This window comes from Humulus lupulus, chromosome 3 (assembly GCF_963169125.1).
Source record: "Humulus lupulus chromosome 3, drHumLupu1.1, whole genome shotgun sequence".
In the NCBI taxonomy this organism is placed as follows: domain Eukaryota; kingdom Viridiplantae; phylum Streptophyta; class Magnoliopsida; order Rosales; family Cannabaceae; genus Humulus; species Humulus lupulus.
Window position 1 is genome coordinate 226212113 of NC_084795.1, and position 18840 is coordinate 226230952.

General features: G+C 42.5%; 1 protein-coding gene across 1 annotated transcript; it reads right to left on the reverse strand.

The window, feature by feature from the left end:
- Nucleotides 1–16601: 16601 nt before the first annotated feature.
- LOC133821546 (uncharacterized) lies at nucleotides 16602–18201 on the reverse strand. The gene has a single exon (XM_062253776.1). It carries the CDS (start codon nucleotides 18042–18044, stop codon nucleotides 17325–17327), a length of 720 nt encoding a protein of 239 aa, XP_062109760.1. The 5' UTR covers nucleotides 18045–18201; the 3' UTR covers nucleotides 16602–17324.
- Between the last annotated feature and the right edge of the window lie 639 nt (nucleotides 18202–18840).

Below are 18840 nucleotides of genomic sequence, written 5' to 3' on the forward strand. Positions count from 1 at the left end.
GTTCTAGGGGAATATCAAGCGCGGGGCTTAAAAATGGTGGCCTACTTGAATAAAACTAAAGACCTGCTAGCCCAGCTCACGAAGTATACCCTCCAGCAAATACCGTGGGATCAAAATTCAAACGTAGACGCCTTAGCCAAACTCGCGAGTGCGAAAGATGCTGACACTTTGAACATTGTGCCAGTAGAAAGATTGAGTGAGCCAAGCATACAAGCGGTTGAAGCCAGTATGGAAATTCGAATGGAGGATACATGGATGGCACCTTACTTGGAGTATCTAACAAACGGTGTGCTACCAATAGATGAAAACAAAGCCAGAACTCTACAAAGGCGGGCCGCTAGGTACATACTGGTCAATGGTGTTATGTACCGGAGAGGGTATTCAATGCCACTACTCAGATGCGTTACACCAGAAAAAGCTAAGGAACTAATGAAAGAGGTGCATGAAGGCTTCTGTGGAGATCACGCTGGGGGGCAGAGTTTGGCAAAGAAAATTCTAAGGCAAGGCTACTTCTGGCTGACTATGAATGAAGATTCGATGGAGTTTGTATGAAGATGCGATAAATGTCAAAGGTTCTCCAAAATTCCACGAGCAGCTCCAAACGAGTTGAAACAGATGCAGAGTCTGTGGCCTTTTGCGGTATGGGGGATAGATTTGATTGGATCCCTGCCCACGAGAAAAGGTGGAGTGAAGTACGCAGTTGTGGCAGTCGACTACTTCACCAAATGGGCCGAAGCTGAACCACTCGCTACCATAACAACCAAGAAAGTTCTTGACTTTGTCATCAAGAACATTGTTTGTCGGTATGGTTTGCCCCGAAAGATCGTTTCAGACAACGGAACCCAATTTGACAGTGACTTATTCACCGACTTCTGCGAAAGGCACGGAGTTATTAAAAGCTTTTCGTCATTTGCGTATCCCCAAGCAAACGGGAAGGTCGAGGCCGTGAATAAAACTCTTAAGGACACCCTGAAGAAGAGGCTTGAAGACGCTAAAGGAGCATGGCCAGAGTAGCTGCCTGAAGTCCTCTGGTCGTATAGAACGTCTCACCGAACAGCGACAGGTCATACCCCATTTTCCTTAGCCTACGGATATGAGGCTATGTTACCTGTCGAGTTAGATCCCCCCTCACATCGACACATAACATATGACCAGAACCAGAATAGCCAACTGATGATGGAGTCCCTAGACTCAATTGACGAGATACGGGAGAAAGCCCAACTCCGAGTTGCTGCGTACCATCAAAAGTTCGCCCGGTACTTTAACTCAAAAGTAAAAGAAAGAAAATCCAACGTCGGTGACTTGGTGCTACGACGAGTTTTCTTAAATACCCGCGACCCCACTGCTGGAGTACTCGGACCTAATTGGGAAGGACCTTACCAGATTGAAGAAGTCCTTCATCCGGGCACCTACAAACTTGCACGCCTAAACGGAGATCTCGTTCCACATTATTGGAATGGAGAACACCTGCGCAAGTACTATCAGTGAATAGTCCTTTTTAAAGGATTGGCTTATATTAAATTTTACTTTTTACAAGTTTCGCAAAAAGGGTTAGCCACGTTGTATGGCTAATCGCTTATATATGTAAGATCCTTTTTTTTTAGGATCACTCGTAAAGATATGTTTAGTCCATTTTTAATACGAGATTATAAGGGACTGTGCGCAGCCAGTCATTCTTGCCAACCTTTGTAAATTTATTTTTACAAGTATTTGTTCATTACGTGTGTTGTTTTTCTGTATTACAAGTATTACGTTTCCTACCGAGCAGAAATGTTCGAACAGGTCGTGGTCAAGGCAAGTGACCCAGGACCTAAAGCTCCTCGATCACTTGGGGGGCATATAAGGCACATCGATAGCAAAGCGTACCATGAGGTATGTAAACACATGAACAAAATAAGTGAAAGCATGCTAGGGTACTTAGAGTATTTTTCAAAATTCATATTTTGTTAAATCAAACCAAAGTACTATGCTAAGTTCGGTCATACGGACAGATGTTATAGTAAATGAAAATATTATAACATTATAATGCAATCTTTTACACCGCAAGCATCACTGCTTGGATGTAATTGTTCGAATAAAAGGAAAGTTTGCTGCCCATGCAGCAAATCCAAAAAAGATAGTCCTTACATCACGACCCGTGGGTCGTGTAATTGAAGAAAAAGAAAAAGAAAATAAGTTTAAGGAGTAGCAGGAGCATGAGGGTCTTGCTCAACAGTCTGATTGGCCTCATCCTCAACAACTCCTCCTTCCTCTACGCCAGCGGCCGGCTGGATGCTTGGGGAAGCAGGGATCCTTTCTCTTTCCTCCTCTTCAGCCAATCGAGCAGTGCAGCGGGCCAGTTCATCATTCATGATATCCTCTGAAAGGAAGTCGAAGTTGGCACCCTGGTTGTGTTTCCAGAAGTTATAGAAACACCGAAGCGTCGCATTCTTATACCTATCCAGATTCTTGGCGTTGTCAAGCTTCAGCTGCTCTATTTGGCTCTCAAGATCAGCCACGGCCTTGTCCTTGGCAAGATTCTCCTCTTTGAGTCTCTTGCATTCGCGATATTGGACTCGGCTGGCCTCCTAGTACTCCTCCCTCTGCTTCCTCAAAGCTGCCTTTGAAGCTTCGACCTCCGCCAGCTTTGCCACCGCAGCGTCCTTCTGCTAGGTGACCGCCTCCAACTCCCCGGCATGCCTGGCTTCTGCAGCCTGAAGCTCCTCCGCAGCTTTCACATGGTACCTCTCGATGGCCTTTGCCCGAACCTGGTCGATGGTAGCCTGGGCACGGGTGCGAGCAGCAGCTGCGGTCAGCAAGGTCTGTGGACAAAGGATAAAGTTAGAATCTGTTGCAAAGAATAAAAGACTAAGGCCAAAGAGATAAGAAGCACTTACGCTGGCCATTTCGTTTAGGGCCCTGTTCAGAATTTGGTCGACCCCCATTTTCTCTGCCTCAGTCATCGCATCCTTGCAACGATCGTACTTCACGATGTGTGCAAGGCGGTCCTTGGCTGCTCGCAAGGCGCGGTTCGAGAGTTTGGCCCCAAGAGCTTCGTCCCGCTGGGTTTGTTCTTTGGCGGCTGCAGGTGGAGGGTTCGTCGTAGCAGGCGGGGTTTCCTTCTCGACAGGAATCGAAGGCTGGGCAGAAGTTTGCCCAGTTCGCATCCTTGGGAGGATCTTCTGTTCGACTCTTCTTGGCAGGGGGTCCTTGGCTCGATTCGCCGTTGTGCCTCCTGGACGTCTTTCGCCGAACCAGTGGAACTTCTACTTTCTCCTCAGTCTGGTATAAATCGAAGACATTGGGAGTGGCCATATCTGCACACAAGTAAACATATGCAAATGATAAGATAAAGGCAGATAAAAACTCTTTATAAAATAGGAAAGAGGTCACAAAGTTTAATACCCGAGCTACAACTACTGGTTGCTATACTATTGACTCTATTAGTCACACACTCACTATCTGGCATGAAGAAGTCTGGCCCTAGATTTGGAGTATACGTAAAGTTTCCCTCCCCGTCAAACAAGTGACAGGGAATTGGCAAGCTATTTAAAAGCAAAATAACTGTATCGTTTTCATCGGAGGATTCCCCCAAGTTCACAACGGATTCTGTTGCCTTTTGTTTCCCCTTGCCTTGGGGTGCAGAAGGCCTTTCTGCGGAAGGATTGCTAGTGGGTTCCCTGATTGTAACCCTCATCGGCCTCCTTCGCGGAGGGGACGCAGGGGGTTGCTGCTAGAGAACCCCCTCGGCAGTGGCATCTGCAACCACGGGTCCTCTTGTTTCATGGCGAGGAGCCAGGAGGCCAGATAGCCTCAAATTTTCATCAGTAACCAGGGACTTGACGCTTTTTTCCGCGTCTGTCATCTTGGCCAATGCGGCGGACCTCAACACCATGTCTGGTGTTGGGGACGGACGTAACCATGGGCCTGAAAGACAAAGTGTACTTTTAGAAAAATGAAGGAAAATTCGCTGATGAAAAGTATCGACCAGTAAAAACAGCACTTACCTCCTCGGGCGAAGGCCAGGTTGTTGTTGGTCATGTCCGACGTCAGGAAGTACTCCTTGCTGTACTGCCCCACGTTGGATATGTGCGTGGTGTCACTCAGGAACGTCCGGTTTGTCTCCTGGTGACAAAGATGGAAGAAGCCCGTCCCATATTGTTGAGGGTTGGACTTGAGGTCGAAAAGATAATTGACCTCATAGGGGGTAGGTTCTGGCCATTTTTTAAGTTTATACAGGATATAGAGTGCGGCCAGCATTCTATATCCATTCGGAGTAATTTGGAAGGGGGCGACACCAAAATAGTTGGCCACCCCCTGATAAAAAGGATGAAGAGGGAGGGAAGCCCCCGCCTCTATATGATACCTAGACCAAGCACTATAAACACCTCCGAGAAGGTTAGCCCTTTGGTCGGCAACATGAATTTTGAGATTGACCCCTGTGAGAGGATACTTCCTGAGTTAGTTGGCAAGCATCCGAGGAGTCACTTGGCTGGTCGGGGAGAGATACCACTCGACATCAGGCAGATTCTGATGATGAGGACGGGCTCTAGTTTGGATATTAGGGTCAGGAGCGGGATTTTCTCGACCACTGGTCGAAGGAACCCTAGCCTATGAATCAGGCTGGGCAGGAGAGTTTGGGCTATCTTCGGAGTCAGGTCTTTTCTTGCCTAAGGATTTAGAACGGGCCATTTGAGGAGGAGATGGGCGAGGTCTAGGAGAAGATCGTGAAAAAGGGATCTCGTGAATTCTGTCGGTCGGTTGTTCTTCGCCATCGAGCAGTTGGGCAAGAAGATCGTCGTCGATGGGCCGTTCACCTCCCCACAAATCTGGCATTAAAGTCTGCAAACAGAAGAATGGGGAGGTGAGGATAGAGAATTTTTAAGGCTTTTTAGAATAACGCTGGTTGAGTATAAAAGTTAAGCTTTTATACAGCAGCATTCTAACAAAAAGCTAAAATTTTCCACACGAACAGTTTGAGAAACAGATAAAAGGGTGAAAGTAAAAAGTTTTTCACAAAAGCTTTTTCAACTCCCCTTAGGGCGGGAAAAACCTATTTTTCGGCTGGCCTAAAAATCGAATTTTTACTTCGGTTTTACGTCCTAAAAAGTATGACCCCAACTATCAAACTAACTCGCAACTTTTTTCACCCACAAGACATTCTACTGACAAGCATCTCAACCCAGAAGTAGATAAACTCAACAGTAAACATACAGAAACATGCATTACAAGAATATGAAGCATAAAGGGTCAAAGACTTACCAGAGAGAAGGTCGTGGAGATTGGTAAGAATTTTCGGAGATCAGGGAACTCTCGGGCTGAGTCTTGAGAACGCAGAAGGACGGTCTCTGGAAGAAAATGGAAGCTCTGGTTTTAGGGTTTCTTGAAAGAGTAATGCCGTGTGTAAAAATAAAAAGGGAACTTCGGAGATGTTATATATAAGTTTGTCTGTGGCATTAAAAGGGAGTAATCATCAGTTTCCCCTTTTTCGAAGTATGGGGAAGCGGGATAACCATCGAATTATTACTGGGGAAGTGAAAAGTCATGATTAGACAAGAGTAGGTTGCTTTTTCCAAGAACACACGAAGGGTTCTGACATGTATGGCGGGGTCACCGAAGGGTCGTTTCCTCAAAAGTTTATTTATTGCTCGTAATAAATAAACTTGGGGGGCAAATGTTATCCAAAAAACTGGCATAGATGACGTGGCAAGTGATTCCTGGACACGTGGCTGACACTTGGAGGAACTCTGCTAGGATATCGACCAGAAGACACATTATAAGCAGGAGGCGGCCTAGTCTTACCTGCGACCAGTCTGGTCGATGGTTCCGCATGCAACATGATGTTTCCATAAAGATCTTTGTCAATCCCGAAATTGACTCCCACAATCTCCTGAGTATCTGATTATTTAGGAGAGAATATCTATAACAAATTCATGTAATCCCCCTTGAGCCCATAAATAGAGAAAGATAGCTCAAGGAAGGGACTTTTTGCTTTCGAATTATTTGAGACTAGAGTAATCATATTTGAGATATTGTATTGTTCTTCAGAGGTTAGTGAAACTCATTGAACCCTAGTTCTTTGATCACTCCTTTGGTACTCACATCAATAACAATCTAAGTGGACGTAGGTTATTACCAGTTCCTGGGGCCGAACCACTATAAAATATCGTGTTCTTATTACTTTCGTCATCATGTTCTTTTCAACGCATTCATCCACGTCAAGCGTATTTTGACTCCATGTCAGTTGCCCAAAATCAAGGTCAACAATATATATATTTTATATACATGCCTATAACTCGTTCATCCAAAACTAAGGGAATAGACTTTTAGGTCGAGGTAGACATTTAGACTTTGGTCGTGACCAGAATTGATTCTGATTTACATCTTACTTGTTAAACGTCAGGCCCCAGACCTGGTTGTATCCAGGGTTTTAATTTAAAACTTAGTTCGTGTTAGTATGATTGATACCTCGTGCTTTTTAGAAAAAACACCGGTTAATCAATTTAACCAACTTCTAAGTTTTAGGACCTGGTTGTGTCCAGGATATTTAATTTTAAAAACTTAGTTCGCATTAGTTTTATCGATACCTCGTGCTTTTTAGAAAAAACCCTGGTTAATCAATTTAACCAACATCTAAGTTTTAGGACCTGGTTGTGTCCAGGATATTTAATTTTAAAAACTTAGTTCGCGTTAGTTTTATCGATACCTCGTGCTTTTTAGAAAAAACACTGGTTAATCAATGTAACCAACTTATAAGTTTTAGGACCTGGTTGTGTCCAGGATATTTAATTTTAAAACTTATTTCGCGTTAGTTTTATCGATACCTCATGCTTTTTAGAAAAAACATTGGTTAATCAATTTAACTAAATTCTAAGTTTTAGGACTTGGTTGTGTCCAGGATATTTAATTTTAAAAACTTAGTTCGCGTTAGTTTTATCGATACCTCGTGCTTTTTAAAAAAAAACACTGGTTAATCAATTTAACCAAATTCTAAGTTTTATGACCTGGTTGTGTCCAGGATATTTAATTTTAAAAACTTAGTTTGTGTTAGTTTTATCGATACCTCGTGCTTTTTAGAAAAAACACTGGTTAATCAATTTAACCAACTTCTAAGTTTCTAAGTTTTAGGACCTTCTTCTCGGGATATATGCCCCCCAAGTAATCAGAAGGAGAACTTTCTCAGTTACTTTGGACACTCTCTTTCAAATCTACACGCACACGGAAACATACAACAATATAAGAAATATACTTATCATTTTTTAATAAAAAAGGGTGGCTTTTATAATTAAGCCTTACAAAAGTACGACTATTGATAATATTTCTTTAGGTGTACAACGTTCCATGTCTGTGGGACTGTTTCTTCATTAAGCCGAGCTAGTTTAAAGGTCCATTCCTTCACAACCTCTATTATTTGATAGGGTCCTTCCCAGTTTGGTCCCAAAGCTCCGTCCTTGGGATCCTTACTGACTAAAAAGAGTCTTCGGAGCACTAGGTAACCTAAGTTAAAGATGCGTCTCTTGACCCTTGAGTTAAAATAACGAGTGATTTTTTGTTGATAGTGCGCGAGTTGCAGCTGTTAAGCTTCTCATTTTTCTTCAATTAGGTGGAGGGACGCGTTAAGTAATTTATCGTTCTATTCTCGGCTGAACGCCTGGACTCTGTGCGTAGCTATTTTTGTTTCAACAGGAAGGACGGCCTCACTTTCGAAAGTTTGGGAGAAAGGAGTATGCCCCGTCGAAGTTCGGTGTGAGGTCCAGTATGCCCACAGCACCTAAGGGAGCTGTTCAGGCCAAACTCCCTTAACTTCATCCAGTCTCTTCTTAAGGCTTGCCTTGAGCGTCTTATTTACAGCCTCGACCTGTCCATTGCCCGGTGGGTAGGCCATTGAAGAGAAACTCTTAATTATGCCGTGTCTTCCACAGAATTCGGTGAAGAGGTTGCTATCGAACTGGGTTCCGTTATCCGACACGATCTTTTTCAGCAGCCTGAACTGGCAGACAATATTCTTCACCGCAAAATCGAGGACTCTCTTTGATGTTATTGTCGCCAGGGGCTCCGCTTCTGCCCACTTCGTGAAGTAGTCAATAGCTACTACCGCATAGTGAACTCCTCCTTTTCCCATGGGTAGGGCACCAACTAAGTCAATCCCCCAGACCGTAAACGGCCACGGGGACGAGATCATCTTCAGCTCGGCTGGTGGAGCTCGAACGACCGTGGCGAACCGCTGGCACTTGTCACACCTTTGGACGTAAGAAATCGAGTCCTTTGATAAAGTGGGCCAATAATATCCTTGCCTCAATATCTTCAAGGCCAGGCTTAGGCCCCCAATGTAATCCCCACAAAAGCCTTCATGCACCTCATGCAGAATAGTCTTGGCCTCACCTGGCAGAACACATCGCAGAAGAGGCAAAGAAAGACCACGTCGGTACAACGTCCCATCTACGATTGTATACCTCGGAGCTTGGTAAAGTATCCTCCTCGCGTCATTTCGCTCTTCAGGTTACTTTCCTGTTGTAAGGTATTCGACTATGGGAGTCATCCAAGTTGGCCTGGCGTCGATCATCTCGACCTCTCTTGTAGTCTCCTCTACGCTTGGCCTTTCCAAGAATTCCACCGGTATCAAGTTCAAGGTTTCGGCCTCCCTGGAGGTGGCGAGTTTTGCTAGAGCATCCGCATTGGCGTTCTTCTCCCGAGGGATCTGTTCAACTAGGCTGAACTCAAATGCGGACAACTTTTTCTTTACCTTGGCCAGGTAGGTCGCCATCTTGGTTCCCCGCACTTGGTATTCCCTTGACACCTGGTTTACCACGAGCTAGGAATCACTATAGCACTGGATGGCCCTGGTCTTTAGCTCCCAGGCCACCCTTAGCCCAGCCAATAAAGCTTCATACTCGGCCTCGTTGTTGGATGCTTTGAATCATAATCGTAACGTGGAGTGGAAATGATTTCCTTCTAGGGATATCAAAATGATTCCAGCTCCAGACCCATTCTCATTAGATGATCCGTCCACAAATACCTTCCACATGGCCTGCACCGGTTCCTCTTGGAATCCAGTGCACTCTGCCATGAAATTAGCCAGAGCTTGGCTTTTGATCGAAGTTCGTGGTACGTATAGTATCTTGAATTGGCTGAGCTCGATAGTCCACTTCACAAGATGTCCTGACACCTCAGGTTTCTGCAGTACCTGCCTTAAAGGTTGATCGGTTATGACGTGAATTGAATGGGACTGGAAATACGGCCTAAGCTTTCTGGAGGCCGTGATAAGGCAGAACGCCATTTTTTCCATCAAAGGATATTGAGATTCGGCTCTGAAGAGCCTTTTGCTAATGTAATAGACTGGCTTCTGAAACCGGTCCTCTTCCCGGACTAGCACGACACTAGCCGCATCTTCCGTGACAGCTAGGTAAAGAAAAAGAGGCTCTCCTGCTGTTGGTTTAGACAACACGGGTGGCTCAGCTAAATGTGCTTTTAGGTCGAGGAAGGCACACTCGCACTCATCGGTCCACTCGAACTTTTTATTTCCCCGGAGCAGGTTATAGAATGGCAAACACTTGTCGGTTGATTTGGAAATGAACCGATTAAGGGCTGCTACCCTTCGTGTCAGACTTTGAACGTCTTTTCGCGACCGGGGTGATGGCATTTCGAGTAGCGATATGATTTTATCAAAGTTCGCCTCTATTCCTCTAGAGTTGACTATGAAACCCAGAAATTTTCCTGACGCAACCTTGAAGGTACATTTTTTGGGATTCAGCCTCATACCATACTTCCTCAAGATCTTAAAACATTCCTTCAGAACGGGAACATGGTTATCGGCATTTTTTGACTTGACCAACATGTCGTCAACATACACTTCCATGTTTTTCCCGATCTGGTTACCGAACATTCTGTTGACCAATCTTTGATATGTAGCTCCCGCATTCTTCAGCCTGAAGGGCATGACCTTGTAACAATAAACGTTGGTTGGGGTCAAGAAGCTAGTATGCTCTTAGTCCGCAGGATTCATAGCGATCTTGTTATAGCCCGAGTATGCATCCATGAAGGACATGAGCTCGTGCCCCGCAGTGGCATCCACCAATTGGTCAATCCTCGGCAGGGGGAAGCAATCCTTGGGACACGCTTTATTCAGGTCAGAAAAGTCGATGCAGGTCCACCATTTTCCGTTGGGCTTCGGGACCAGAACAGGATTGGTGACCCAGATCGGGTATTTTGCCTCGCAGATAAAGCCGCATTTTAAAAGTCGAGCTACTTCTTCTTCTAGGGCCTCAGCTCGGGTCGTGCCCAGGCGCCTCTGTTTCTAGGACTTCGCAGGCATGTTTTTGTCCAAGTTAAGGGTATGCATGACGATGCTTGGGCTGATTCCTATCATGTCTTCATGAGACCAGGCGAACAATTCTAGATTTTCTTGTAGAAATTTTAGCAGCTCTGCCATTCTCTTATTACTAAGGTTTTTCCCGAGCCTAACCACCCTTGAAGGGTCTTTAGGATCAATGTTCACCTCTTCGAGCTCTTCGATGGCCTGGAGCTCGGATCTATCTTCACCTATTCTTGGGTCGATATCATCACTCAAGGTGGTACCTACGCCATCAGCTTTCTGAGGTTTTTCTATCCCAGGATCAGATCTTACTTCCTGAGATTCCTCACTTCCGCCCTGAATGGTCATCGTCTGCTGCCCGGGTTGTGATTTTCCCTTCATGGAAATGCTATAGCATTCCCTGGCAGCAAGCTGATCTCCTCGGATCGTACATACCCCCGTAGAGGAGGGGAATTTGGCTGTGAGGTGGCGGATAGAAGTTATGGCTTCAAATGCCATCAACGTAGGCCGGCCCAAAATTGCGTTGTACACGGTGGGACAGTCGATAACTATGAACTCGAGGAGTTCGGAGACAGTTCGGGGTCCCTCTCCCGAGGTTATTACTAATTTGATCGTCCCTATCGCTGCTGACCCATCGTCAGAAAACCCATACAACATCACAGAGGTGGCCTTCAGTTCGGCTACTGACAACCCCATTTTTTCTAGCGTGGATCAGAATAGAAGGTTCACCAAACTCCCATTATCAACTAGTATTCTCCTAACTCTCCGATTGGCGAGCTGGGCAGTTATGACTAGAGGATCGTTATGTGGGAATTGGACATGACTAGCGTCTTCTTCGGTAAAACTGATTGGTTGCCTCTCCAATCGCTGCTGTTTAGGTAGATGATCCTCTGGGATAAACTCAATTCCGTTATGAGACCTCAGCTCATTGACGTATCTCTTCTGGGCACCTCTGCTCGTGCCTTCCAGATGAGGGCCTCCAGAGATGGTAGTTATCTCTCCCCCTATTATGGGAGGAGGGGTATCCTGATTCACCCAGGCCCTGGGCTAGTTTATGGGAGCCTCCGGAGCTTGTTGACTGGTAGGGACTCGATTCTGCGCATACTGAGCCAAAGGTCCGGCTCTGATGAGTGTCTCGATTTCATCCTTCAAATGTCTACAATCATCTGTGTTGTGACCGATGTCGTTGTGGAATCGAAATTTTTTGGAAGGGTCTCTCTTGGCCTTTTGATTTTTCAAAGGTTCTGGCTTTTTCCAGGGAAGGCGGGTAGAATTTGCTAGGAAAATGTGCTCCCTAGTGTTTGTGAGTTCGGTATAAACTGCGTAGACCGGCTTGAACTTTTCCACGGGCTTGTTCTTCTTCGGACCATGCTGGCTGCCCTCGCCGTTCCCATTTTTCTTGCTTCCACCCCCTTGGTTATTCTGGGCAATGGCCTGAGTCATTTTCACGACGTCTGTTTCCGCTCCAACGGGTTGATAAGGGATTTGGCTGGTCCCCGCGATCGAAGCTCGCGCTTCTTCCAAGTTTATCCATTCCTAGGCCTTGTTCAAGAATTCATCCACCGTGCTGACACCTCTCCTTTGGATTTATTTCCACAGCCTGCCCCCAACAAGGATTCCAGTTCTCATAGCCATGAGTTTGGAACTATCGTCCGCGTCCCTAGCTCGGGCCGCAACGTTTGCGAACCTGATCAGATAAGCTTTTAGGGGTTCCCCGGGCTGTTGCTTCACGTTCGCCATGGTGTCCGCTTTGACGCGAGCCGCTTGAGAGGCTCAGAATGCCCTCTTGAAATCGGCAGAGAAATTCTTCCACGAGCTGATCGATTGTTTCTTACATTGCTTGAACCACTACCCAGCTAGCCCAATCAAAGTCGAAGGGAATATCAGGCATCTTAGCTCGTGGCCGATATTATGGGCCATCATCAGGGTATTGAACATCCCTAAGGGATCCAACGGGTCCCCGTCCCCATCAAATTTGGATAGATGGGGCATCCAGAAACCCGACGGGTATGTCGTGGCTGCAATGTTGGGGGCAAAAAGCTCGAGCTCGTCTCCCGAGTCATATTTGTCTTTTCCCTTTTCTGATAAGAGTTTCTTCATTAGCTCCTCCATTTGAGCTAACCTTTCGAGGGTCTGGTCCTTGATCCCCTGGTTGTTCAGGGGCTGTTCAACAGCTCCCGTTCCATTGTACGCGTTAGGCGGGTTATTATCCCTCCCAACATGAGCTTGGTTTGGTGGGACATTCCCATTGTCACGTATTCGGAAGGACCATCCTCTCGGGGAGTATGACTTTCATTTCTGGTCGGATCCCCCCTCTGCGAGTTGAGGCGATCTCGAAGGTCGGTCCTCGAGGCGGCCCGAGGGCTTTGCGCGTGAACTTAGATGATTGCACAGGTCTCCACCGGATCTGCCACTTCGGTGTCTCTTGGTCCAATAGCTCCCATTGGAAAAGCTTAGAGCCTGCTGCCGGGGGTGAGGATCCGGGACATTTCCGTGCGCTCGCGGGCGATGGGTAGGAACGACGGGAGGAGGATTTCTTCTGCTGCTCCCATGTGCAGGAACATCTCGAGCAGGACGAGGAGGGGATGGGTATCATATCGGTGAAGGGGGATGCCTAACTGGTGAAGCGATCCTAGTTCCGTCTGGCCGGATTAAACTAGCTCACGGTCGCTCTATCCCACCACCTCCAGCCTCCTACGCCCGGCGGTCTGACCACGGCACGGGAGGGCTGGCCGGAGCAGGTTGTTTGCGCGAGCTTTCCCCGGACCTCCTCCGCGAGCTGCCACGAGCCCTTCTGGGTGCGTTCGACGGTGGAGCCGAACTTGGAGTTGAAGTTCTAACTGATCGGCTGACTTGTTGATTGGCCTTGGGAAACTCCTCAAACATAGTTTCCAGGTTATTGTGCGACAATGGCGTAGAACTCGGGGTTGAGGTTCTAACCGACCGACTAGGTCTGGGCTGCTATCCCGGCGAGACTTGTGAGTCCTGCTTTGCCTCTTTCCGACGTTAATGTTGGTTGCAAGAGGGGGCAGTCGGGCCAAGACCTCCTCGATTTGCTTATTCGCTTTGGATAGATGACTCCTCAATTGCATGTTCTCCATTTCTATCGCCGTCAGGTAACCCGAGTTCGGATTTGGCGGTAGGGGCGCCGAACTTCCGGTGTCTTCATGGCCCACCGGCTGCTTTCCCGATCGCTGCTGGACCTCTGGGTTTGGTTCGTTGGATATGGAGGCATGGTGGGCTTCCTTCCCATCATGTTGATCCGCCTCGTTACCATGCCTCGAATGAGTAACCACCATAATTAAGCTTTCGCGATAGCACTAATCTGAACCCTCTCAATGAAAGCACCAAACTGTCGACGCGATTTTTCATCAACGGTAAATTATACGAATAAATAGGATGGATTGGTACTAATTGATAAACCGTAATATGAAAATGATAATAATCGAGAGTGTGGAAGATAATTGCAAAGAAAAGATGATCACTCCTTTTTTAGGTGGTTCGGATGTTAAAATCCCCCTAGTCCACCAGTCAATATTATTGATTTCTCTTTACTATTTCTTACAAAGTATTTACTTTACAAGGAGAAGCCAACCCTTTGCACTATCCAGGGTTTTAGTATTTATAGGAGGTTGACCCTTGGGTAAGGGTTGGGGTCATCCCGTGACACTTTTGATCCCTCAAATCATATCTGTTACATCAATGATTTATATTTACATTTTATATTGCAGTGAAGTGGGGTCTAATCAATAGGTAAATATGAGTAATGGGCCGCATGGCTCAAATCAGGCGTGGGATGTCTGAACACGCACATTTATACTGCGTATCCGAGAATTCAGGAATAGAACAGACACGTGATGTCTGGTATATGCACGTTTATATTGCGTGGTTGACTTTATAAGGATCCGAGGGTATATCAGACCTCTGATGCACCACGAGCTCAATGTGGTGCTAGCCCGTGGCTTCTATCATGTCGACACAGTGGCTCCAAGCAAGGAGCAGCTAAATGATCCATCAGCTCGGGTTAGTTGTTTAGGGGACTGTAACAAACAGCCCCGGGTGGACGGTTGACACGTGGCAGATCGATTTAGGCCATTTTCTAGCTCGCCAAAGTGCGTGCGGATATTCAGGGCGTACAGGCATAAAACCCCAACAGAAGCAACTTGTAACTAGATAATATTTATGTTGTATGTTGATTTCCCTTGTAATGCAACAAAGTTTATGGATTTCTTCTTCATATATATCTTTCATCTTTAATATCTCATATTTTGGATTGTTAGATAATATGCACTTTGATCATCATTTTGCAAACCATAATATTCTTTGTGTAAGATGTGTCATTAAATTGTACGCATCCAATGCTTAGAACAAAAATATTATGTTTTTCCTTATAAATAATGTTATTTGATTTTTTTTTTCATTAGGTTGATTCACATTAAATGTTTTGAAATTATACTTTTTGGAAAGTGAAGAAAAATTCTACATTTTTAGAAGTAATTTGTGCTTAAAATTATAAATTTAATTGGAAAATGATAGTTTGACTTATTCTAACTATCACTAAAACTTGGGAATCAATATGCTAATAAGTATTATTAAACTTACATTTTGTGGATTCAAGTATCTTAATAATCTTTCTTTTATAACTTATTTTCAAAATTATAATTGGTTTATTTTTATTCTCTTAGATAGCTTTATTTTAAATCTTTTATTTTATGTTCATGACAAAAATCTCTTCAATCTTTAGAGCTAGGTTAGAATTTATTAATTTTTGTTTAAAATAGTTTTCTTTTTTATTTTAGACAACTCATTTGGGTTCGATTTCGTACTTACACGAACACTATATTTCATATACGATTCGTGTGCTTGCGAGTTACAAATTTTTAAAACATACTCATTTTGGGTCCATCAAACATTTTGGCGGGAAATTCGGTTATTCAAATAACCAATCAGGAAGTAGATTGAACAACTAACTCCTTAGTATTTTTTTCCTTATAAATATCATTTCGTTAGAGAAAAAAAAGGGGGAGATACTGACTTAAGCATCAGAATGTCTTTTTTGCAGGTACACCTAGATGGTTCGATGATCACTTGAGCCACCTACACTACTGGAAAAAGATCGGAGAATCGTAGTTTGTCGACAAGTACCACCCAAAATAGATTGAGCAAAATTGTTGCTTCAACACCTCCTAAAGAAGAATTAGGATGCAATTGGTACCAGATAATGTGTTTGATATATTATATTTTAATGTGAGACTTTCTATCGACTCAAAATTTAAATGAGTTAACAAGAATTGAGAAACTTCATGAGTTTCAACTGAACAAGTTAACTTAATTCATAGCGAAGACTCAAAATTTTAAGAGATGATTCCAAAAGTGTCACATTTTTTTTTTTAAAAAGAAAACCAAAAGTGTCACACTTGAACATTAGTTACTTATTAATTTATTTTCTTGAAATTAATGGCCAAGTTACAGTAAATAGATACTACGAATCCAATCCCTTTCTCGTTTTAATTAAAGTTTCAACTTTGGAAGGTAAATGATAATCGTGCATTTCCTCCTATAATATTATATATTACAATTTGAAATAAAGAATACCAAATATTGTTGACCTCCCATGCCTCATTCCCATGTCAATTATGTTAATATTGTTATTTAATTGTTAGCCCCCTAAGCAGAAAACTTGTACGTTTTATCTTATATTAAAATGCAAATAAAAACCCTAATTGGAGTGAATGAATACATAATATATATATATATAAATATATTTGATATGTGTGAAAAATATAATATTATGTCAAATTAATTGGATGGTAATTATGTTGTTTGCTTGTTATGGTAATTTAGATTTCCTGCCATTTTATCATGATATGCATGTAACTCCAAAAATGTTGTGTCTATATGTACTTATATAATTGGTTTATTTTGCATAGGCTACTGTATAATTAATATATCTATAATTTAAATATCTTTAGTTTGGGAAATATATAGTTGCATATAAATAAATAAATAAATAATCTTTAATCCAGATGAGTAGCATTACCATATCTCTCATTTTCTGGTTCATTATTGTCCTATGAGGTTCCTATGTCAATTCATTTGCCAACAACTTGGCAAATAACTTTATCCTCAACATTTATATAACTACAAATTACATATTAATTAATGCAAATATTTCAACAGGATCTGCTGAACTTGGTAACGTGGATCTGAAATTAATTAATAATTTCTATTCTATTGGATTATATTATATACAAATATATATATATATATACATATTATGTAGGCACTATATAATTTATGAAATTTATATGTAATATAGGACAAGTGGAAGACGACTTTTGTGATTGTGAAAAAAAACAACCTATATGATTTAATATATAAAAAAAACTTCCCACAATTAATCAATTCTTACAAGAAAAAGAAATGACCAATTTCTCGAGGTTTTAGTTTATGCACGTTCTTGTTTGGTTTGCCAACTCTTACTATGAGAGAGAGAGAGAGAGAGAACCCCAGACCAAGATACAAGAGACAAATTTCAGTGCCACATCCAAAAGAAAGAAACAAACAAAAAAAAAAACATAATAGTGAGAAACATTTATAAAAGAGAAGGCAATTAATAATATATATATAGTAATCAACAAATATAATTTCGAGTACTACTATACTTGTTCTGAAATAGAGGATATGAATTACTAGCTAGTACAATAATATCAAAATAAGTATTTGTAATAATTTAAACGCTTGTATTTAGAGCAGAAATATATAATTATTTTTAGAAAAATTAGAGGACAACATGATCGTGTAGATAAAGTAGTAGTCATATAGTTCCTCTAAAAAAGAACCTCCAAAGATTTTTTTTTAAGAAACAGTATATATATATTTTTCAGACTCGAAATTTATAAGATCAGATCATAAAAGGTTCTTCTTTTGTTCATGAGCAGTCATCATTACCACCAAAAGATCAAAAAAAAAAAAAAAAAAAAACAAATTAAACAAAAAAAGCCTTACTACTACGTTAATTAGATGATGACTACTAGACAAGTTGAGGTCCTCCAAAACCAAATTGCATCACGTGAGAATTATCTAAACTAGGTAGCAAATTAGGGAATTCATCACCAGCTAGCTCTTCAAATCCAAGAAACCCTTCCAAAAACCCTGTTGTACTACTTGAAATATTCTCACCATTATTAATATTACTAATCATATCCCACATACCATGATGATGGTGATGACGAGCTTCATCAACAACTTCTTCTTCTTCCTCCTCCAATTTAACCCTTTGGTGATCCGACATGGCCATATAATCCAAACCCTGAAAGCCAGAACTAGCAGTTTTCATCAAATGGTCCATTTTCATGGCTGTTGGCTTGGTGGGAAAGTAGCTGTTTTTGGAGTAATCAGCTAGATGATCATCATTATCATAATTATTATCTAATGATGACGACGACGAAGGTGTTGTGGGAATATTTTTTATTATATTCCTGGGCTTACTGTTGCTCCTATTCTTCTTCTTGCAGCATTTATCTTTCTCGGTTGGTTTTCCAGTGAGCCTTTGGACTAACTCTCTGAAGTTCGCCACATCAGTCTTGATGATCTCCGGTGCAAATATGTGGATAATCCTAATCTTAGGCTTAGTATTGTTAATGTTGGAAACTTTGGATATTGTCTTTGAATCTTTGTGAATGGCTAAAGATGGTGAAGTTGAGAAGTGGGTACACCTTTGTTTCATTGATCTTAGATTAATCTCCTCCATGAAAAAGATTATAAGAAAATATACAGAGCTTTAAGATAAGACAAAAGAAAAATAGGGTTTTTTTTTGGGAAGGTGGGGGAGAGAAATTTGTGTTTGAGAGGGTTGAGAATGCTTAATATATAGGAGAGAAGGAAGCAAAAGATTATTTAAAAGGTTGTTTGATGGGAATGAAGAAATACAATAAGTGAGAGAATATATTTTATAAAGAGAAAAAAAATTAAATTATAAATAACAAGCTGTCTGGTGGGAGCAAGGATTGGATGAATGCTTGTCTGACAAAATGCAAGAGTCAATAAAGTAAATGGAACTCAATGGTCCCCTCAGTTTCCCATTTTTTAGATTTTGTATTATTAATTTTATAAAATAAATATATTTCTACAATTAATGTGTAATTATATATTTGTTTACTAGTTTTAGATAATTGATTAAGGTGAAGGAGGTGGCTGGCATGAGAGGTTGGATGTGAACACAAAGACATATGCAGTGATTTTTCTCTCATGTTAATTTCCACTACAAAATGAATGTCCTCATCAACGCATGATATGACCCTCTATTTTTTCAACTTATGATATATTTTGATATGCCTAATTTTCTTTGCCATATAATATTTGCAATAAAACCTATCTCATTTGCCTTGACACTTGACTCGTGATTACACTACAAAAAACAAGGCTTATACCGAGAACAAATGTCCTCGGTATAAGCCGAAATGTCCTCGGTATATCCTCTACCGAGACAATGTCGTCGGTAGAAAGTTATCGGTACAGCCGCGTCGGTAAAACAAAACTTCTACCGA